This window comes from Phyllobates terribilis, unplaced genomic scaffold (assembly GCF_046119375.1).
Source record: "Phyllobates terribilis strain yellow unplaced genomic scaffold, ASM4611937v1 Scaffold_3__8_contigs__length_932513732, whole genome shotgun sequence".
NCBI lineage: Eukaryota > Metazoa > Chordata > Amphibia > Anura > Dendrobatidae > Phyllobates > Phyllobates terribilis.
This window is the reverse complement of record NW_027362763.1, coordinates 782035197-782058187: the sequence shown is the minus strand read 5'-3', so window position 1 is coordinate 782058187 and position 22991 is coordinate 782035197. Positions and strand designations below refer to the sequence as shown.

Genomic DNA, 22991 nt, shown 5'->3' with positions numbered 1-22991 from the left:
AGGAGAAGGCTATAAGAAGATAGCAAAGCGTTTTCAGGTTGCTTTTTCCTTAGTTCGAAATGTAATTAAGAAAAGGTAGTTAACAGGAACAGTGGAAGTCAAGATAAGGTCTGGAAGACTAAGCAAAATTTCAGTGTGAGCTGCTCATAGGATTGCTAGAGAGGCAAATCAGAACCCCCGCTTTACTGCAAAAGACCTTCAGAAAGATTTAGCAGACTCTGGAGTTGTGGTACATTGTTCTACTGTTCAGAGACACCTGCACAAATATGGCCTTCATGGAAGAGCCATCAGAAGAAAACCTCTCCTACATCCACACCATAAAATTCAGTAACAGAAGTATGCAAAAGAACATCTAAACGAGTCTGATGCATTTTGGAAGCAAGTCCTGTGGACCGATGAGGTTACAATAGAACTCTTTGTCCGCAATGATCAATGGTATGTGTGGAGAAAAAAGGGCACAGAATTTCAGGAAAAGAACATCTCGCCAACCATTAAGCATGGGGGTGGATCAATCATGCTTTGGGGTTGTGTTGAAGCCATTAGCACGGGGAACATTTCACGGGTATGGGGAAAATGGATTCAGTAAAATTTTAACAAATTCTTGATTCAAACATAATACCATCTGTAAAAAAAAAGCTGAAGTTGAAAAGAAGATGGCTTTTACCAATGGATAATGATCTTAAACACACGTCAAAATCCACAATAGACTACTTCAAAAGGCGTAAGATGGAGGTTTTATAATGGCCCTCACAGTCCCCTGATCTGAACATCATTGAAAATCTGTGGCTAAACCTCAAAATAGCAGAGAATTCAAGACTACTCCGGAATCTCGCAGGACTGGAAGAATTTTCCATGGAAGAATGGATGAAAATCCCTCAAACAAGAACTGAAAGACTCTTGTCTGGCTACAAAAAGTGTTTACAAGCTGTGATACTTTCAAAAGGGGGTGCTACTAGGTACTAACCATGCAGGGTGCCCATTTTCCTTGTTGTAATTTTAAAAATGTAAAAAATTACACTTTTTGTCTAAAATACAAAGGAAATGTATCATCTTTAACTTTAGGCCTTTTACAGATCATTTCATCTTCAACTTGCTTAACTGTTCACAATAACTGTAATTTTGACCAGGGGTGCCCAAACTCTTACATGCCACTGTATACCAGTACGTTTCTATATACGTGTATAAATATGTAAAATTTAAAGTCAAGTTTGTATGAGTGTCCAATGTGACTGCATGTCAGAGGAGGACCAAGACACAAGTCCTGCCTGGGGGCTCTCCACTGTCATTGTCCGCCCCTGAGAGACAGGAGACATCTTAGAATTTAATTGAAGTTCTCTAGAATGCTTATATTTTGACCTTTACAATGGGGTCTTATGTGAGAGCTATTTCTGACAGTTTTCGCTGACTGTTATCATTAGGGATACTGTACTTTATCTGCAGAAGGAATCAAGCATTGAATATTAAACCTTGGTTTAACGCATGAACCACAGTGCCAACTCTAAGGGCCCCGTCACACTAAGCGATGCAGCAGCGATCCCGACAACGATACGACCTGTCAGGGATCGTTGCTGCATCGCTAATACATCGCTGGTGAGCTGTCAAACAGGCAGGCTCACCAGCGATCAGGGGAGCAGCGATATCGTGGAAAGAATCGTTCCACGATGTCCTGCTCCCGTTACCAGCCTGCTGCAAGCAGGAGCAGGCTGGTAACTATGGTAAACATCGGGTTACTAAGTGCGCGTGTGCCCCTAGTAACCCGCTGTTTACCATGGATACCACTCTGCTACGGTGCGCGGGAGCCTCCGCGCACCGTAGCAGAGTGGTATCCATGGTAAACAGCGGGTTACTAAGTGCGCGCGTGCCCCTAGTAACCCGATGTTTACCATAGTTACCAGCCAGATCGTTGGTCCCGCTGGTCACACACAGCGATGTGTGCTGGCCAGTGGGAGGCCAACGACCAAAAAATGGTCCAGGACACTTTGCAACGATCAGCGACCTCACAGCAGGGGCCTGATCGTTGCAAAGTGTCACACACAGCGACATCGCTGGTGAGGTCGCTGGTGAGTCACCAAAACCGTGACTCAGCAGCGATATCGCTAGCGATATCGCTATGTGAGACGGGGGCTTAAGGCAGTATTCACATCACACATGAGGACTATGGTGGCAATCTGCATCTACGGAGAATAAAACTATCCTATCTAATCATATATTGTGACAGAACAGTTCTGCATATGTTTGCTTCAAAATACTATATACAGTCTCCGTTGACAACATTTCCCAAAATGACTGGGTTCTCCCAAAAAGTATAGTGTAGATTTTTTGGGAGGTGGAATTAAATAAATGACTGGGGACATTTAATTATTTTTTTTCTTCAATGCATATATTTGGGACTAAAAAAAAAAACCACTTATGCAATTAGGTTTCATTAACAATTTTGCACAGTTTGGCTTTTACAGGCTCTTTTTTTTTTTTTTTTTTTACCCCCTGCCCATTTTATCTTTGATGTGGTCTATGGTCATAAGTCAGCTGAGAGGAACTTGGTAAAATAAAAACAGATAAGTGTTACAAACTCTCTCTTGTCAACCCGAGCTCACTGATGGATTCTAAGTTAACTCAGTTAAGGTAAACGGTGCAAAATTGTTAATGAAACCCAATTGCAAAAAATATTTTTAGCTCTAAATAAGTGTATTTTGTGTAAAAGTAAACTGACCACAAAAATGGACAACCTCTTTAACGGTCAGTGTATACAACTGTATGGCATGCATTAGGGGTGATACGTTTAGATGTGCTGATAGAACCGGACACGTCCTCGTGTCCTAACAGGGCTTATGGAAAGAGGTTGTGCCAAGCAGGCAACCCCCTTTAAGGCTCCGTATGAGGCAGCTTTGTACCTCATCGCTTTCTGTAGAGGATCTGCTGTCAGAAGTCATCAATATGCCGGTGATATTTTTCTATGTTTTAGTTTTGATTTGTGAAAAGGGCAAAATGACCTCGATGTACAGCCAATCAAATATGGTAGGAAATCTTCTGACTCCTACTTCAGGGATCATGGTATTGTCACTGTAGAAGTATTTCATCTGGTATTAAGCAATCGTCATTGTTATTTTCAGGAAGAAGGAGGTGAATATAAGGGACCATCTCCTGGAGAACTTTTAGATCCTCTCTTCAAGCAAACCAGCTGTTCATACAGGGTAACTTGCATTTACTCATAAATGGTCAGATTGAACAAGAGAATCTTCCTCGACTCATTGTTCCTTTACAATGTTTTAGATCGAGTCGTACTGGACATACGAGGTGTGCCATGGAAAACACATCCGGCAGTACCATGAGGAGAAAGAAGCCGGGCAGGTATGTGCATTGTGGATGGATCAGGGCTGGTCTACACTCTACTTATGGGATGTAAGTTCGCTTTAGGTCTTATCTGCCTGCATGGGGCATAGTAGTTTACCATGATGCTCCTCATCCCGGATTTTGGCTGTATCTCCGTCTTTACTACTAACATGTAATGTTTAGGGAAATGTAAAAACGTTAAAAAAACAAAAATAGGCCACGTGTCATGGTGTTGGGGTCTGTCCAGGTACGCAGCTTCTAATGAGAGCGCTCTGATAACTATACCGTAAGTGGAGCGGGCCGTACACCTGTGTGTCCTCCACAGGGCAAGGGTTAGTCCTCTGGAAGAAAACTGCTTCCCATTGGGTGACAGCAAGCAGGAAGAATTTATACAGTACCTGTCAAGTGTGGACATCCCTGTTCATGCAATGGTTTTCCTTGTCCTTATTGGAGTGTGCACATTGTAGATTCAGACTGAAGACAGCAAAACCACGAAGGAACATATATGGAAACAAGGAGTAAAGGAACAAGTGCAAAATAAACCAAAATATGTGTTGAACCTTTAGGATTATTCAAAGTACCCATATTTTACTCTGATGACCACTTAACGCCACCTTGGTGTTCTTTCAATCAGCTTCATGAGGTCATCACCTGGAATGGTTCCAAAAGCCTTGAAGGCGTTCCCGGAAGTGCTGAGCACTTGCTGACTGCCTTGTCTTCACTCTGCTGTTGAACTTATCCCAAACCATCTCAGTTGGGTTGAGGGCGGGTGAGTGAGGAGGCCATGTCATCTGACACAGCATTGCGTCCTCACACAGTCCTCACACAGTCCTCACACAGTCCTCACACAGTCCTCACACAGTCCTCACACAGTCCTCACACAGTCCTCACACAGTCCTCACACAGCCCTCACACAGCCCTCACACAGCCCTCACACAGCCCTCACACAGCCCTCACACAGCCCTCACACAGCCCAAAGGTTTGTTTTGGGCCATTGTCCTGTTAGAACACAAATGATAGTCCCACTAAGTCCAAGTTAGATGGAATAGCATGTCATTACAGAATACTGTAGTAGCCATGCTGGGCAAGTGTGCCTTGAATTTGGAATAAAATCACTGACCATGTCACCAGGAAAGCACCATCACACCTCCTCCCATGCTTCACAGTGGGCACCACACATGTAGAAACCATCCGCTCAACTTTCTTGTGTCTCGCAAAGATATGGCGGTTGGTACCAAAAATCTCTTAATTTTCATTCCTGAAACCACAGTTCAGATTTCTATGTACAATAGATCAGTCTGAAGAAACAACTAGTTAATGACGTTTGGGTCCCGCATGGGCCTTCATCAGATAAATGCTGTGATGTTGTAATGGAGAGTGACTATGTGATACAATAGGCGGTGAGAAGTGCACGGACTGTGTCAGCTGATCAGGTATAGGATGTCTGCACTAAAGTACTAGTGCCTTCTGATACTATACTATAGTGCAGACATCCTATAGCTGATCAGCTGACACAGTCCGTTCATTTCTCACCGCCTATTGTATCACATACTCACTCTCAATTACAACATCACAGCATTTATCTGATGAAGGTCCATGCAGGACAGAAACGGAGTGCCGTCTATGATTTTTCTTCATAGATTTTAAGGTTGAAAGTGGACATAACTCTATAGAGTTCAATTTATTGCCTAAGTGCTCGCTCTCACTTGCGATGCAATCGGACGAGTGCAATCCGATAAAAAAATTGGATTGTATTTGCCCCAATGTTACTCTATGGTGCAGTTCACATTATTTTCTCATGCTGATTCGGCATGTAAAAACAATCGCAGCATGCTGCGATTGCATACACAAATCGGATCGCATGCACCCCTATAAGCCTATGGGTGCGTGTGAAACATTGCACTGCACTCGGATATCACCCAAGTGCAGTGCGATTCTTCCCGCCGACACCCAGTAACAGAGGTGATGGAGAAATTACTTTCCCCATCCCCTCCACAGTTGTGCTGCGATTATTTCATGTGAGAGCACGGAGCACTGACACTTGGCTCACACACAGCAGAGCAGGAGCCAAGTGTCATTAGCATATTGTATCCGAGACTCTCGCATCGGATGTGATTCGCTAGTGTGACTCCGGCCTAGCATGTTGATTCAGAGAAAAAAAAAAAACCCATGAGGCAGATAGCTAATTGTCCCACACTAGGCTAGAGTCACTCAACCGTTTTTTCTCATCTGAGAAAATCTGTCCGATTATGCTGATCAGACTGTGATCCTATTTTCTCGGATATGGAGAAGAAAAAAAAAATCTCTCAGACCTACACGTTCCAAGAAAAAAATTGGACATGTGCACGGCCCCATAGGATAACATGGGAATGAGTACTATCCATCAAAATGACGGATAGCACTCATCCGATTTTTACGGTCATATGCACAAGCCCTTAGAGAGTCAAAAAAGAAACAATTAGGACCCGCACACCTCTAGTGTTAAATATTACATTTTTCAAGAAAGGCATCCAGGCCCTCCTTGACCTTTTTAGTGAATCAACCATTACAACATCATGTGGCAAAGAGTTCCATAGTCTCACTGCTCTTACAGTAAAGAATCATCTATCATTATTATGATTAAACCTTCTTTCCTCTAGACTTAGCAGATGCTCCCTTGTAACTTGTGTAGGTGTAAAAAGCTCATCAGAAAGATCTCTCTACTGTCCCCTCGTATATTTGCACACTTTAATAAGATCGCCCCATAGCCTTCATTTTTCCAAACTGCGTCACCCCAAGTTTGATGACCTGTCTTATTATCACAGTCCACCGATTCCCTTAATGACCTTGGTCGCTCTTCTCTGCTACCCGCTGTAGTTCAGCTTAGTCCGTCTTATACACCGGAGAGTAAAATTGTACACGGTATTCGAAGTGTGGCCGCACTAGTGACTTGATTAGTAAAACTAAGTTCTTGCTATGAATGGGATGCATTAAAAGAGGCATAGATACTATTTTATTTGCTTTGGCAGCAGCTGCCTGACACTGGTCATCCACCCATACACCCCAATCATTCTCGGTGACCGTTTTACCCAGTGTTCTACAATTTAATAGTCCTATTGTTTTACATCCATTGTATTTCTCCCAGGGTTTTGTATTCACTATATATTTATAAATGTTTTAATGTTCTCGTTACTTTTGGAGATAAAATTATTTGTACATTATTTAAAACATAGGTTTTCACTATAAAAACTATTGTCCCTCATTATTCCATTTAATTCCCCCTTTAATGGTATGTCCGCAATTTTCATAGTAGAATAATTATAAAATGCTCTCCTCCAATGTGCCAGTATCATAACACCAACTAATGAAATTTTATATTTTTCTTCTCATTAATAAGCACATAGCATTATATTCGTGTACATATACATTTATCGCAGCTTTTAAGCACACCAACTTTTGCTTCCTTAGTTATTAGAATTCTTATAACCCTATTCTTTGTCTAAACAAAACAAAACCTTTCTAATTTATTTACATTTTTTTTCTTCATTATACAGACTTCTCACAAACACATTTTTTTTTGTTTTTCCTCTTTGTACAGATAGTATGAGACATTTCAGGAGAGCACATCACACAAAATTGGACATATACTAATTAAATGAGTATTATCAAGTTAATTGCTTTAATTAGTTAGACAGCATGAAAATAAGTAAGTTTGCAATTGACATTCTTTTTCTACCTGCTGCCATTCTCCTGCTGTGAGAGCTTTATCTTACATGGTGTACAGCTGGTTTCCGTGGGTCTCGGCCACCAGTTCTGCCCAGTAGCTACTATCTAGGAGAGGAGTTAATTCCTAACATACCAGTCAGCTTTCTCCATTCCATGATTTATATGCAACTGCTCATTTCCATCACCCTCCCTCTCTGCTCCTGACAAGCTGTTATTTTCCCCTTCTCCCATGACAGCACCACCTGAGGGTATCCGCCCACCAAGGACAGGAACCTACTGAATAAAAAGGCGGTACCTCTCCTCCGCATCAGTTTTTGGTTCCTGTCCCTGATGGGAGCCTCACCAGGTGGTACCTCACGTACCTGGATTATGGACGGTGCGGCCTGGAGGCCGTGGAAGCAGCAGATGGTTCCTGTTCCCAGCCCGTCTGGCTGCTGCCCGGGTCTGGGGAGGAGGTGCTGCTTTTTTGGATTCCTCCCCGCGTGCGCCGTGGCCTGCGGCCGTGTCTGCGCCTCGCAAAGACGAACTGAGCGCGCCGGCCTGCAGGTCTTCCTGGCTGCGCACGTGGGGGTCGCGTCGCACCCTGTGACGGAGCGCGCCGGAAGTGCGGGGTGCTGACGCGCTCTATCACGGAGTGCGCCGGAAGCCGGGTCTGCGCATGCGCGGGTGGGAAGCTGTCATCCCGCTGCAAGCGCGCCGGGTGCCGCTGGGCTGTTCACGCGCAGAAGCGAGTGGATATGCGGGTAGCGCGCCAGCTGGCTAAAATTCAAAAAAAAAAAAAAGAGATTGAAATGAGCACGCTGCCGGAAGGGGAGGAGGCTAAAGGAGGTGGAGCCCTACTGCTTTTTAAGGATGGGGAGCAATCAGGATGGCGGTGTCTGCATCCCCTCCATGAAGGATGAGGAGCCGCAGTCACCTGGGCAGCAGCTGTCACCGCTACAGGAAGTACAGCAGCAGCCACAGCCATCAAAGCAGCGCAAGCAGCTTAAACAAATGGAACGAGAATCTTCCCATCGACAAAGTCACAGCAGTGGAGGGCGTACAAGTTCCGGCAAGACTGGTCAGAAAAGACTTCGTCAGTCCACCTCCGCCAGATGGGAGCCCTCATGTGGACGGCAACCACCGCCTCCGGTACCCTAGTCTGAACGGCAGTGTGGTGAGTGATCTTCGTGAAAGTCTCACCCTGAATAATGTGCTCTTCTCTCTCTCTCTTTTCCTCCTTCTTCTCCTTTCATTTCTTGGGGCAGGAGGCGAAGAAGTGTAGTGCTAAAAGTAAAAACAGGGAGTGTGCTTTATGCAAAATCGGTCTTCCCACCTCCTATGCCAAAAACCTTTGCTCGGACTGTATTCAGAAAACCATTGCAGAGGAGTCCCCCAGGTTTTCTTTAGAATTAAAGGATCTAATCCAGACAGAGGTCAGAGAGTCTTTAAGAGGCTTAACCTCACTCAAAAAGAAGAAGCGAAAACTAGTTTCTTCAGAATCAAAGGAATCAGTGGAGTCCCGTTTTACGAGAGAACTGCCTTCCTCCTCTAATCACTCCTCATCGTCATTGGAGTCTTCGGATGATGATGGGGGGGCAGACCTTGTTTTTCGGTTGATAATACTGAGAAACTAGTTAAAGCCGTCAGAGGGACTATGGGTATTACCGATACCAAGGTGCCCAGAACAGTCCAGGATGTTATGTTCGGGGGCTTAGACCAAAGGAGGAGACGCTCATTCCCGGTCAATGACAGGATTAAATCTCTGATAGAAAGGGAATGGAAGAAACCGGAGAGGAAGGGTCAGCTGCCGTCATCCTCCAAGCGGAGGTACCCCTTTGAGGATGAGGATGCGGCTAAATGGGACAAAACCCCTAAGATTGACGTGGCCATTTCAAAATCTTCAAAAAAATCCACTCTGCCCTTTGAGGATTTAGGAGCCTTAAAAGACCCGCTGGATAAAAAAGCGGAGTCCTTCCTTAAACAAGCCTGGGAGTCGTCAGCAGGGGCCCTTAAACCGGCAGTAGCAGCGACCTGCACAGCTAGATCTATGATGATCTGGCTTCAACAATTGGAAGACCAGATCAGGGGGAATGTGTCCAGGGAGAAAATTCTATCAGACCTTCCTCTTGTGCAGGGAGCGGCTGCATTCCTGGCAGATGCATCGGCAGATTCAGTTAGGCTGGCTGCCCGGTCTGCAAACCTCTCTAATGCAGCCCGTAGGGCGCTATGGCTCAAGAGCTGGCCAGGAGATGTGCAGTCAAAGTCTAAACTGTGCTCAATCCCTTGTGAGGGGGACTTCTTGTTCGGCAAAGGTCTAGATGACATCCTAGATAAAGCCGCAGACAAAAAACATGGATTTCCCACGGTGTCTGGTTCCCGATTTAACAGTTCCTTTCGGAAGAGAAAATACAGCCGCAGTAAAGCTCCCAGAGACCAAGGTAACTGGAAAGACCGAAAGCCGTATAACAGAGGCTTCATATTCGGGGGTCCCTCCTCCGAGAATAAGAAAGCCCCTAAGTGACAGTTCCCCCCAGGTGGGAGGAAGATTGTCCCACTTCCTGCATGCCTGGAAGGAAATTTCATCCAATTCTTGGATCTTAGGGATAATCAGGAGGGGGCTCACATTAGAGTTCAAAAGCAGGCCCAAGAACACTGTCAAAATATCAGCCCCCAGAGGTTTAGCGGAACAGATAGCCTTACAGCAGGAAGTTCTCTCTCTGCTCATGAAAGGAGTTCTGGTGGAAACACCTGCACCCGAGCAAGGAAGAGGATTCTATTCGACTCTCTTTCTAATAAAGAAGCCGGACGGCTCCTTCAGGACCATTGCGAACTTAAAGAGGCTGAACGACCATTTAATCTACAGGCCGTTCAAGATGGAAACAATAAAATCGGCCATAAAGATGTCATTTCCGGACTGTTTTATGTGCGTCCTCGATCTGAAGGACGCCTACTACCACGTCCCGATTTTGCCAGATCATCAACAGTTTCTAAGAGTAGCTGTACAATTCGGCCGGCACGTAAGGCATTTTCAGTTCGCAGCTCTTCCCTTTGGCATTTCCATGGCGCCGAGAGTCTTCACAAAAATTATTCTGGAGGTCACGGCGCACTTGAGGGAAAGAGATATTCTGGTCATCCCTTATCTGGACGACTTCTTAGTAGTGGGCAGATCAAGTCAACTCTGTGCTCTAGCCCTGGCGGACGTCATGGCCAGTCTAAGACGCCTAGGTTGGCTGTTAAATCTGGAGAAGTCAAGGCTGGAACCAAAGAGGGTTCAGTCTTTCCTGGGTCTCATTCTGGACTCAGAAAACCAAACCTGTCTTCTGCCAGAGGAAAAGAAGCTGAAGATCAGATCCCTAATATCTCAGGTTGTCAGCAATCCGTCCATGACCCTGAGGAGTGCAATGTCTCTGTTGGGTACAATGACATCTTGCATCCCGGCGGTTCAGTGGGCCCAGCACCATTCCAGATGTCTTCAACAGGAGATTCTGGCAGCGGACAGGCGGCTCAAAGGTCGCCTGAATGGGAAAATATCTCTTCCAGGTGTCGTGATCAACTCCCTGGACTGGTGGACATCTCCGGTCAACCTATCTTTGGGGGTTCCTTGGACCTCCCAGGTGTCGGATACAATTACAACAGACGCAAGTGCGGAAGGTTGGGGAGCTCACCTAAGGGATCGTTCTGTTCAAGGCCTCTGGTCGGACAGCGAGACAAGTCTCTCTTCCAACATGAAAGAGCTGTTGGCAGCCAGAAACGCTCTAAAAGAATTCAGTTCTGTTCTTCAGGGTCCTCACGTCAGGATAATGTCAGACAACAGATCAACAGTCGCCTACATCAATCGTCAGGGGGGTACCAGGTCTCTCCCTCTGATGCTAATAGCGGATCAGATCTTCAGGTTTGCCGAGAGTCGGCTGGTTATGCTCTCGGCACTGCATATAAAAGGGGAAGAGAACATAAAGGCCGATTTCTTGAGTCGTCACATCCTGAAACAAGGAGAGTGGGAGTTGAATCCAGCCGTTTTTCAGCATATTGTGGATCGGTGGGGACAGCCCCAGATAGATCTATTTGCAAACAGACACAATCGGAAGACCGAAACCTTTTGCTCCCTGAATCCAAAAGAGGGGGCGTTTGCGGTGGACGCGCTGCAGATTCCATGGGATTTCACTCTAGCTTATGCCTTTCCCCCTTTAGTACTGATCCCTACTATCCTGAGGAAGATCCGAGAGGAACGGGCGAGGGTTATATTGATCGCCCCGTTCTGGCCCAAGAGACCATGGTTCACTTGGATGAAGAGAATGTCCCAAGCAGATCCATGGGTTCTTCCGGATCTCCTCAGGCAGGGCCCAGTCTGTCATCCCCAAAGAGCGGGCCTGCATTTGACAGCTTGGATTTTGAGAGGTCGCTATTGACGCAAAGGGGGTTTTCTCCGGATCTTGTTACTACCCTTCTAGCAAGTAGAAAACTGATAACAACTAGAATCTATGGTAGAACCTGGGCTAAGTTCTTGTCTACCTCGGGTCAGTCCGCCAAAGGGAGGATTCCTATTGAGGCCATACTAGAATTCCTCCAGAAGGGGTTAAACATGGGACTAGCCACCAGTACTATTAAGGTACAGGTATCAGCTCTGGGGGCACTGTATAATTATGACTTGGCAGCAAATAGATGGATCATTAGATTTATTAAAGCCTGTCATAGATCCAGACCTATTCCTGTTCCAAGAATGCCTCCTTGGGACTTTAATTTAGTTCTGGAAGCATTAACCAAACCTCCCTTCGAGCCCTTAGAGAAGGTTTCAGAGCAAATCTTAACTTTAAAGACTGCGCTATTGGTGGCCCTGACATCAGCTCGTAGAGTCAGTGACTTACACGCACTATCCGTTAACCATCCATTCACTCAAGTATGTATGGATAGAGTAATCTTAAGACCAGACCCGGCCTATCTTCCAAAGGTAGCCTCCAAGTTCCATAGGACGCAAGTAATCACTCTCCCTTCCTTCTATCCTAATCCTAGGGATTCTGAGGAATATAAGCTTCACACCTTAGATGTTAGGAGGGTGTTAGTCCAGTATTTGGAAGTGACAAAAGCCTGGAGAAAGAGTGACGCTTTATTTATATCCTTTCAGGGGGCTAGGAAAGGACTTAAGGTTACAAGGGGGACCATAGCTAGATGGGTCAGGGATATTATTACCTTAGCCTACTCTTCTAGCAATCTGCCGGTTCCTGAGAACCTGAAGGCCCATTCCACCAGAGCGGTAGCTGCTTCCTGGGCTGAGAAGGCGGATGTGCCCATCGACATCATATGTAAGGCGCTTGGTCATCCCCCGCTACATTTTACAAACATTACCGTCTTGACCTTTCCTCTTCTGATCTGTCCTTTGGTAGAAGGGTGTTGCAAGCGGTGATCCCTCCCTCTGGTATTTGATCTCTATAAATCTCTCAGGTGGTGCTGTCATGGGAGAAGGGGAAAAGATCCTAGTTACTTACCGGTAACGGGATTTTACAGAGCCCATGACAGCACCCTATTAATTCCCTCCCCTTTATCACTGTGGTGTGCACTTTTTAAGGTGTTTAGTACAAATGTTGAGGTGGTGGTTATGTATTAACCTGTCTTCGGAGTCACTCTCATGCTCTGAAACAAAACTGATGCGGAGGAGAGGTACCGCCTTTTTATTCAGTAGGTTCCTGTCCTTGGTGGGCGGATACCCTCTCTCAGGTGGTGCTGTCATGGGCTCTGTAAAATCCCGTTACCGGTAAGTAACTAGGATCTTTTCAGTCCAGTCTAACGTCCCCCAAATGCCTTGTGATCCCTATACGTAGAAATAGTGATAATAGTATAGACCCAGAACAACCACTGAAAGCTGAATGTGTTATAGAAGAACTTGCGCTGAGCTTTATTTATTGTTCTACTAATACTACAGCTCTGCTCCTCGCCAGAACTGTCACTCAAGGAGGAGAGACCGCCCTGCCATAAACCAGGAAGTGAGGAGACTGGAAAGCTGTGTGCTGCTCAAGAGACAACTTGAGAATAACCCTTTAATCAGAACATCTCTATTTAAAGGGAATCTGTCACCCCCTGGGACTTTCCAGACCGCTAATATGGGCATACAGGTTATAGAAATGTGAATCTATACATGCCTGTATGGCCCATATTAGAGGTCTGGTTGTTGTGAAATAGCAGAAATAATTTAATAAAAAAGCAAAGGTTCGCGTTCCCCGGACGCCAAGAAGTGCCCGCCTTCTAGCCCTATTTCCATACTCACCCCACCTCCCCTGCACAGGGCCCTGTGACGTGCAGTTCCCGGCCGGATCCTGCGCCTGCGCTGTTTCCTCTGTACGGACGGCGCTCTTCTCCCTGCCGTCAGTGTAGTGCGCAGGGAACTTGTGCACAGGCGCTGGGAAGGCAGAGTGACTCTTTCCCAATGTAGGGAAAAGTAATTAGAAAAGTTTTCAAACATATTAAAAGACTCAAGTTTGAATGATCTCCTTTTCCCAATCTGAAAATAAAGAAAAAAAACAAACATATTTGGGACTGCTGCATCCTTAATTCTTAGATCTATGAAAATATAAAATGAATTAACCCATATGGTAAACGGCATGAAAAAAAAAATCAAAATGTCAGAATTGTTGTTTTTCGGTCACTTCACCTGCCACCCTCTTGTAACAATATGAGAGGACATCACACAAAGTTAGTTATCTATTAGATATATATAATCTGTCTATTTAATGGGCGATCAGAGGAGCAAAATCGCTCCTTTGTGCTAAGCGATGATATTTTCTTTAAGTAAAGTTTATTCATAGATTTAAATTTTTTTATTTTTTTTAGCAAACTAATATGCAAGAGTATTTCCTCGGGAACATGGTGAAAAAAAGCTCATCTGACACAGGTTTGTTAACAATGTAGTATTGGGGTAGGCATAGATTTTATTACATTTAGGGCTCTGTGTTCAATTATCTTTGTAGGAGATTTATGCCGTGAAGATTTTCTGATACCTGTCAGAAGACTCCGATACTTCACGTGTAAGAAGAAAAATATCCTGTATGGTGGCCACTTTTTTGGAGTGGCTCTCTGTGTAGTTAAACACATTCTATTGCACTTTTCTATAAACTAAAAATTATACTTATCTGTATGTGCAGGGCATTGCAGGACCTTAGGTATCCACGGTTACGACCACTAGCAGCTAACTGTCACTTTATCAGTGGACGTAACCATGGATACCTAAGGTCCTGTATTGTCTGCACATGAGGTAAGTGGCGTAGCGAATCAAAAATACTATACTACATTTCTAATTGAAGATGTTTGCTAATATAATTATTATTACACCTACTACATATTGGGATAGGATCTTGGAGATGGGAATACCACTTTAACACACTGCACAGAGCCTAATTTTATCGTTTATTTCTTTAATTTGCAAGCATGATATTTGCATTAACGTTTCCCTGGTAAAAAAAAAAAATTCCATGTATTTAACAGGTGAGAAGCAGGAAGAGGAAAAAACTGGAATCCCTAAATCCGTACGTTATTCTCTTTACCTTGCAGTAGTTTCAGAATGGTTTCATGATGCTCTTCCCAGAGTGCAGGCTGCCGCTGATGGTGGCTTGTATTCTGCATCTTTTTAATGAAGCAGACTGCCTACTTTCAGGTTGGCAGGGATGTCTCAGGATATAGTCTGCAGCTTTCCTTCTCCAAAATCAGATCACTTGTGCTTGTCATAGTTATGAAGACGCGATCCGCTCCTTTTTCACCGATGTATGGGTTCATAAATGGGACACTATTGTCTACTTAGAGCACTTATAGCGTGTTCACTTTTTAAAATAATAATAATAATATTGTTAAAATGACGTTTGTGTTGTCTGATAGCCACTAACAAATATGATCCATTGAAGGGAAAAGGTAACTAAACTATGAAATATTTTTCGACATGTTCTAGCCCCTGTTTAGTAATACTAATAGTAATGTCTGGATTCTAAGAAACCCACAGAAGAATTAAATCAAATGGAACAACTAAGCGCCATTGCCCCTTGGTGTAAGCGACCGGTGGGGGTCTCAGGAACCTGATTACAGGGAATATGATCTATCAATGTTTCATGTTTGGTTTCCTGGAAAATACATTTCCTTTATCACGGAGCTATGTTAACCCTTTTACACCAAATTTCCTAAAAATGTTAGAATTAAATTTTACTGTAGAATATTTTTGCTTTCCTTTTAGATCCCAACCAAAAACATTGAAGGACAGATGACACCGTATTTCCCTATTGAAATGGGGAATGGGACGCCATGCAGTTTGAAACAGAACCAACCCCGGATCACAACTGTAATGTACATCTGTCACCCAGAGGCCAAACACGAGATCCTGTCTGTAGCCGAAGTCATCACATGTGAATACGAGGTGGTGATACTGACGCCTCTTCTCTGTACTCATCCAAACTACAGGTAAGGTACCCCAGATACCATCCATCTTGTATTGATTCCAATGCCTTAGCAATGGAAAATGCTGTCTTGATGTTATGTAGATTGTACAAGTTTCAGGAAAACATTACAATGTGATTATCTCTATTTTGCACAGGTTTAAGACCTCTCCTATAAATGATATTTTCTGCCAGTCAATGCCAGGGTCACCACTAAGACCACAAAGCCTGGAGAAACTTGAACAGCAGCGAGAGATGATCAGGCCACCATTCAAGCCCAATAAAGAGGTAAACCTAATAAATGTTATACATGTGTTTAGTTGGCCATAGCCATGAGCTAAATGTTGGCTAAACTCCCGACTCGACTACCTTAATCGAGGACTGAGAGCCCTTTGTATAGTCAGCCCGGGAGCCTAGAAAGGACAGTCTGTACACTAAGCCTTTTCTTAGGGCACACCAACAGAGGTTTGCTAAGCTATAACACAAAATTCTGCCTCATTTTTTGGCAAAAAAACCTGCTGCTTCTGCCCTGTGCTGGATTTAATATGTTCTTCAGCCACTTTTTTGCGCCTCTGTAGACTGTCTGGGACTGGCTTAGAAACCAGCAGTGAGGCTTAAAATGCACCAAAGTTTTGGGGCTGAATAATAGTGTAAAGGTAGCCTAGAGGTGGTAAAAAGAAGAGAAAATTGTTTAGTATGTTTGGGAAGATTTATCATACGCTAGCCACTGTAATATATATATAGTTGGCACATCTTGCATCTGGCGAACTTCGTTTTAACCAAAATTTAAGACCGTATTAGTACATTTCCCCGAAAAAGAGTAGCCCTAATTGCAGCTGGTCATCGAGACATGGGATTCATTCTATTAACATTCAGAACTATGGTAATACATTGAAAATTATAAAATAAAATGTACATATAAAATATAAATCCATTATTGGTTAGTACATGTACATCATATGTCATGTCCCTGCCTCAATCTTTCTCAGCAGATGATGGCTGATTTAATTAGCCATCATGTGCCTTTAACACTCTGCTGGAGTGGAGCTTCATCCGCGGCAGTTAACCTGTTAAATCGGGATTGGCAGTGGGTTGCGTCATTCCACATTCCCATGAGGTGATTGTGGGGCGCCGATGGGTTATCATGACATCTGGGGGTCTGCTGATAACTCCTATGCCTGTCATTACGATCCTCCTGGCTGGTGGCTGGTGTTCATAGGAGATCGTGAAAATTAACGGTATCACATGAGCCTAATAATATGAAGAATTAATTTAACTGCTTATTCAATGTAAAATGTGAACAGTACAAACAAGGAAATTAACCTTTTTTTCCTATTTGTGCTTCAATCCAAAATAAATTGTCCCCCCTCAAAAAAATATAAATTCTCCCACCTGAAACAAGGCCTCATACAGCCACATCAAAGGAAAAATAAAGCTATTATTGGTGAAATGCAGAGGGGGAAGAATGAAGACCGGCAAGTAATTTCTTTTTTTAAGCTGAGGCCGTCTGTCGGGTGGTGAGCTGCCTTTCGTGCTCGTCGGACGCTGTACTAAGGTTTTTTGTTCCCTTAGTTCAGTAACTTATATTACATTTTAGTTGGCATTGTGAGACTGCACGTTAAACATCCAGATGTGACTTTTCAATCTTTGCTCCCGTCTCTGTTTTTCTAGGAAGAGCAGCAAGGCTTGAAGGAAAAGTTCTCCACCATCCATAAGCCGGTGACGGTGGGCTCCCAGCAGCACGTCACTGTGGGAACCACACACATCTCCAAACTGACTGATGAGCAGTTGATCAAGGAGTTCCTCACCGGTTCATACTGTTTTCATGGTGTAAGTCATTCATAAGCTTCAGAATGGAGAAAGTTACTATAATGATTAGAAATTTCAAAATTATTAAAATAATTGAGAACAGTTGCTTAGTTTTAGACTGAGAGCACACCTCTTTCTTCTTGCACAATCCAATGCCAGGTACAGGTCTCAGGCATGTAACTGGGATATGTGACCCATGTTTTACAATTACCTTATTTTTTGAATTATAAGACTCACTTTTTTTCCCCCAAAGTTTTTTGGGAAAATGGGTGTGCATCTTATAATCTGAATGTAGCTTACTGGGGAGGGGGTGTGGTATGCGATGGGACGTGGTACCAGGAGGCAGGGTCACTGCTGCAGGAAGCTGTCGGCAGGCATGGGGCGATGCTGCGGGCACCGTGCTGGAAGGAGGGGGAGTGAGGCTGCTACGGGCTCTGGGCCTTCACAAAATGTCTGGAGTCGCCACACTTCCCATCCGGCTGCCAAGATCTCAGTCTGCGCATGCACCGCCTCCGGCGGCCATTTTCCTGAAGTCCACCTCATTGAAAAGGATGGGAAGTGCGGGGACTCCAGACATTTTGTGAAAGCCCGGGGCATGCAGCAGCCTCACACCACCAAACACCCCATGCCTGCCGCCACCAGCTTCCTGCAACAGCGACCCTGCCTCCTGGGACCCTGCTCCACCGCAGCCGGCACCCCCTCCTTCCCCGGGTAAGCTACCATAAAAGCGGACTATAAGATGCACCACTATTTTATTTAAAAACATTTTTTTCCTATTTTCCTCCCCAAAATTTGGGTTGCGTCATATAATCCGCAAAATACGGTATATGTAAGAGATTGCCATCAAAACAATGATTAACACAGTTCTCGCTAATGCCGTGACATGCACTGATACATTGTAGACAATCATAGGATCGGAGAAATTGAAAATTATTGAACCAAATACAACAAGTCTTTAAGGGTAGTGCCCACATTTTTTGAATATAAAAAAGGATTCATCGGACCCCTACTTGTCAGCCACATGGCTGCTTGTGTCCCTACCTGTCTCCTTACTTCCTATTCCGGTGGAAACATCACGTGACAGCTGCAGCCAATCAGTGGCCACTAGTCATCTACAGACTATCTTCTGGCTCAGACAGAACATCAGTAGTCATGGGACGTTGACTGCCGGAAAAGGGAATGAGGAGACTAGTGGAGGCAAAGGTAGGACTAGGTGAGTAGATTGTCTTTTTTTCTTTAGGACCCTCATAGACCCATTTTTATTATAAACAATGTAGTGGACAACCCCTTTAACATGATGTACTACTGGGCTATAGGAGGTGTTTGTTGCTTATGAAGTTTATTTAAAATAAATCGTTACTTTTACACTGCACATTTGTTATTATACGGCTAACAGGGATCTATTTTATAATATGCATTTTTAGTAAGAAGGTTTTTCTTAGAGTTATTAGCCTTTTTGTAAATTTTATAGTGCAAAATTATCTGCCAGAGCGTGCATCCTTAGCTGTTCTGAATTGTAGATTTGGACCTGGGCCCAAACAGAGAGCTTAAAAATGAGAAGGAGCCATTTTACAGGGTGATACACTTGCTACTTTACTTGGAAAAATTGGTGTAACTTCCAAAAGAGACGATATAGCGTACTGAAATTTGGGCTGTATATTCCTTGGTTCATAAGAAACTGATGTTCTAAAGCAGGTGTTGAAAATGTCCACCGTTCGCATCTAAGCACGCCTGCACACTCTGCTCCATAATGTTGAATGTATTCCGCAGGAAGTCTGGGGTCACAGCCTGAATTTCTCGCTGGATGGTTCCTGGTTTGTTATTGTACTCTCAACCTTTCAAATGGCCCCAAGGGAAAAAAATCAAGCGGTGTTAAATCCGTCAATCTTGGTGGCCACAGTCTCTTCGAGATTACTCTGTCATCAAAGAAGGCTTCAATACTAGGTTTGTAGGCGGATTTCGACCTCCAGACTTCTTTAGAAACTCCCTTTGGCACCTCTTCAAGGACTCAGTTTTCCAATAAGTTTTCACAATGAAAACACGCTCCTCAAAACTGTATCTGTACATTGTTAACAAATGAAGAAGGAATTCGGCAGGATGGAAATACGAGCACCACATAAGCTGCAGACGTCCAGAAAGGCGTACAATTATCTTGTAGTGGGGCGACATGTGGGAAAGACCACTTGGTGCAAGGATGTTTCTCATCACTGAGGTTCAGTCCCCTCTCACTTCTCATAAGTCAAAGTATGTACGGTTGAGCATCTCTATTAGACGTTACAGCAATTTTCCCAGGTAAAGTAGCGAGTGATTATGTAAAACTAGAATTTTGCTTTGATTACGATGTGTAATTGTCCTCGCCTCCCTTGCACCAAGAATTATCCGCATGGCAGTGTATAGACCACAGATCACATTACCTGTATTTTTCCTCAATTGCCTCTTATTAGGTAAAATTAGTTTCCTCCATTATGTATAAGTTGTGTTTTTTGCAGGGTGTTGGCTGGTGGAAGTATGAATTCTGCTATGGAAAATATGTCCATCAGTATCATGAGGTAAGTGCGTGTATGGACTTTTCCCACTAGATAGAGGTGTGTGTATAATGCTCTATTCTATGACAAGACCGTTATGGCTGATTTAATACATTTCTTTTGTGTTTTTTCATATGCAGGATAAGGACTCCGGCAAAACAACCCTTGTTGTTGGTACTTGGAGAGAAGAACAACATTTAGATTGGGCCAAGAAAAACGTTGCACGGTTGTACCATCCCCCTGATGAGGGCGTGCAGACTGTGAGGCAAGTCTCCTGTTACTCAGCCTCTGTTTCCCACTAATCCAGGGGGACACAACCTGGGCCGGGGGGCCACGTATAGCCCCTTGATGCCTTTCTGTGCAGCTCTCACCTATATAGGCACAGACTGGCCTGACGGCGTATGGTGGGTGCTCATGTGTATTTTCCATGTTGGGGAGTACAGAAGTGTCAGGTAGCAATGGGCACCTATTAATGGTGGACTATGTGGCCATGTCATCATCCAGGTAAGGAGTAGATGAGGTGAAGAAGTGGCCGTTCATGAGTGCTGCCATAATCCTTGTAGTTTATGGGACAATGGAAACACTCGATTCTCTTCTTCTCTGGATTGTAAATGGATGAGAAGAGGACTTTTACCCTCCTGATAAATGTCTTAAAAATTTAATCTGCAGTACAGATGAGCAAACCCGAACTGTAAAGTTCAGGGCTCGTACTGGACACCTAGTGTCCAATGCTGAATTCCGAACGCTGACTTCTCCCGGAAATCCGTTTTAGTGTTTGTATAGAGAGAAAGAGAGGTTGATTCTCTGGGGGGCCCCCTAGCCCTTACTAGACCATTTTACAACACCAAAGTTCGGGTCCCCATTGACATTTATGGGGTTCAGGTAGAGTTCTGGTACCCAAACCGAACTTTGAACTAAAGTTAGGTCGAACCCTATGAACCCGAACATCCACGGGTCCTGCTCATTATTCAGCACCTATTAGATAATTTTGTATTGAAGTTTGATTTTTTTTTATGGCGGCCCATGTGGTTGAATTGATCTGGTAATTTGAGCAAAAAGGGTGATGCACTCCTGATCTTATCTATACAGGCAGAGACCCATAATCTCTGAACACGTTTTCCTAGAAATGCTTGTTTCTGATCTTTGTCCGCATAACCATGCCCAGCGTTGTTCTCTCATCGTATCTCTCATGCAGGCATTGTCCGCAAAGCAACCCCTCTTATTCAACCCAAATGTTCTGGCGAAAATACTGCAGACTTTATAGGGATTTTTGGAACAATCTTTTGTCCCCATACAGTTTTCACAGTGTTGAGGATTGCTGTAAATTATTGATTTGTGCTTGTTTTTTGAAGAATAATTTTGGGTCTTCCTGAAACAAGTGCATAGGAAAACATGGTAAGCATAGCAAAGAGTACGAGTGTGAACAGAATCTGGAAAATAGGAACAATACTGCTGTAAAGCAACATCTCTAGTGTAGCTCCGGTTAATTAGTGCAAAAGGGTGAATAAGCATTTGCGCTGTATTAACTATCCATGCACTCATCTTTTTGGTATGTTGGTAATGCAAAGTAACCAACTTCCTCCAGACTTTCCCGTAAATCTGTGCCAAAATGGGGAGAAGGTATGTAAACCCCGCTCCATCGTGGATATTTCATGGTGGGACAGGGGCATTCCCGGGAGAGATGAGCAACTCTTTTAAACATCCCAGAAATGTTGGCAACTATGATAATGGATAATTGTGCTGCTGATTTCTCGCCCAGGTATTAACACATGAGAGTATATTTTATTTTAAGGATTTATATTAAAGAGAAAAAGGAAAATGATTGCAAGAAAGATGAACAATAATTCAATACGGTTGATCTTGGTTGGTCATAGCGACATTTATAATAGACTTTTGTGGCATCACAAGGTAACAGTAAAGGTACTCACCCGGCCAGGAGGAGACTTTCCAACGTCCCGTCGCCACCAATCAGATTTGTTCTTTCGTTTTTAAAAAGACCTCTGAAAAATTTGATCTGGGATCTGATTGGCTGTGGGCACTTGAGCCACATCCTTTGCACCAGATTTAATAAAAGCTATCCTAATGTCTCACACTCCTAGTTTGTTTTTCGGAGGATCTAGTTAGTCTCCCATGTAGATTTTTTTTTTTATTATTAATATTATTATTTTCGGATAAATGTTGCTTGTCCTTGGACGAAAATATAAACTAATCTTTTATTACAGAATGGTGTCACATTTCTATGGCGGTGGCGATAACTGCGAGCTGACAAATAAACCCAGGCAGGTGATCGTAAAACTAAAGTGAGTATTCCCTGCACTTATAGTTCTACAAGTCATGCTGGAAATATGGAAATACTCAACTATCCGTGTTGTCCTATTAGGTGTAAAGAATCCGAGTCGCCACACGCCGTCACTGTATATATGCTTGAGCCACAGACTTGTCAGTACATACTTGGAGTAAGTATACATCCCTGTGTCTTAAATAGTCACTGTACATTCAGACATTATTTGATAGATAGATAATCTGTAAATCACTTTATTAAAACGTTTCTTTGATTTACTCCCAAAAATCGCACCAAAGTACTAGCCACTGGGTGTCTCACTACCAGGCTTGGACTGGCCCACAGGAGAAGAGGAGAATCCTCCGGTGGGCCACCACGCTCTCATATAAGAGCAGAACTTGGCACAATATACTTGAGTCACTATGTACAGACAAAGGCAGCATCTTATTCATTTAACAATCTGCCCAGTTCATTGTTATATAAATTTGTGATTGAGAATAATGTCACATTTGCATGTAGTTGAATAGTGGGGCCCTGGATTTGGTTACTGGTGAGCCCCTGGCAGCCCCATCCGACACTGATCGCTACAGTCTGTCTCCTGCCTGTTGTCAAGTCTAATCCATCCCAAGCAGCAGAGATGTCAAGATATAGTACAGGAGGTTGTGCAGAGATCTGTCTCTGTGCTCCTGCTCTCCTGTCTGTCAAACTGCATACAGGCCTAACAGGAAGGCGGGATCTCAGGCCAGACAAACCATTGGCCAGTGCCAGGCACAATGTATGTTGGGAATGAGAGAATAGAAGTTCCAGCCCCTATAGTACAGGTAGAATGATAATGAAGAGGAAACCCCTACTCAGAGGGGTTGAGAGCAAATTATAGGACATCGGGGTAGTTTTTGCTTCTGTTGTACATGTGCTGCAGGACCATGATGTTCTACAGGTTCTGTGTGAAAGGAC

General features: G+C 43.9%; 1 protein-coding gene across 2 annotated transcripts in view; it reads left to right on the top strand.

Moving 5' to 3' along the window:
- Positions 1-22991, top strand: part of ERLEC1 (endoplasmic reticulum lectin 1) — a 31911-nt gene that overhangs the window by 8357 nt on the left and 563 nt on the right. Inside the window, exons 3-13 of one of the 2 annotated variants that reach the window (XM_073672306.1) lie at positions 3111-3191; positions 3271-3348; positions 13837-13897; positions 14488-14528; positions 15224-15447; positions 15581-15710; positions 17094-17252; positions 19721-19780; positions 19897-20021; positions 21979-22056; positions 22137-22212. In XM_073672306.1, the coding sequence (XP_073528407.1) occupies positions 3111-3191; positions 3271-3348; positions 13837-13897; positions 14488-14528; positions 15224-15447; positions 15581-15710; positions 17094-17252; positions 19721-19780; positions 19897-20021; positions 21979-22056; positions 22137-22212 (1113 nt within the window). The remainder of the gene's footprint in view (positions 1-3110; positions 3192-3270; positions 3349-13836; positions 13898-14487; positions 14529-15223; positions 15448-15580; positions 15711-17093; positions 17253-19720; positions 19781-19896; positions 20022-21978; positions 22057-22136; positions 22213-22991) is intronic. The other variant, XM_073672307.1, reaches the window with a different exon arrangement.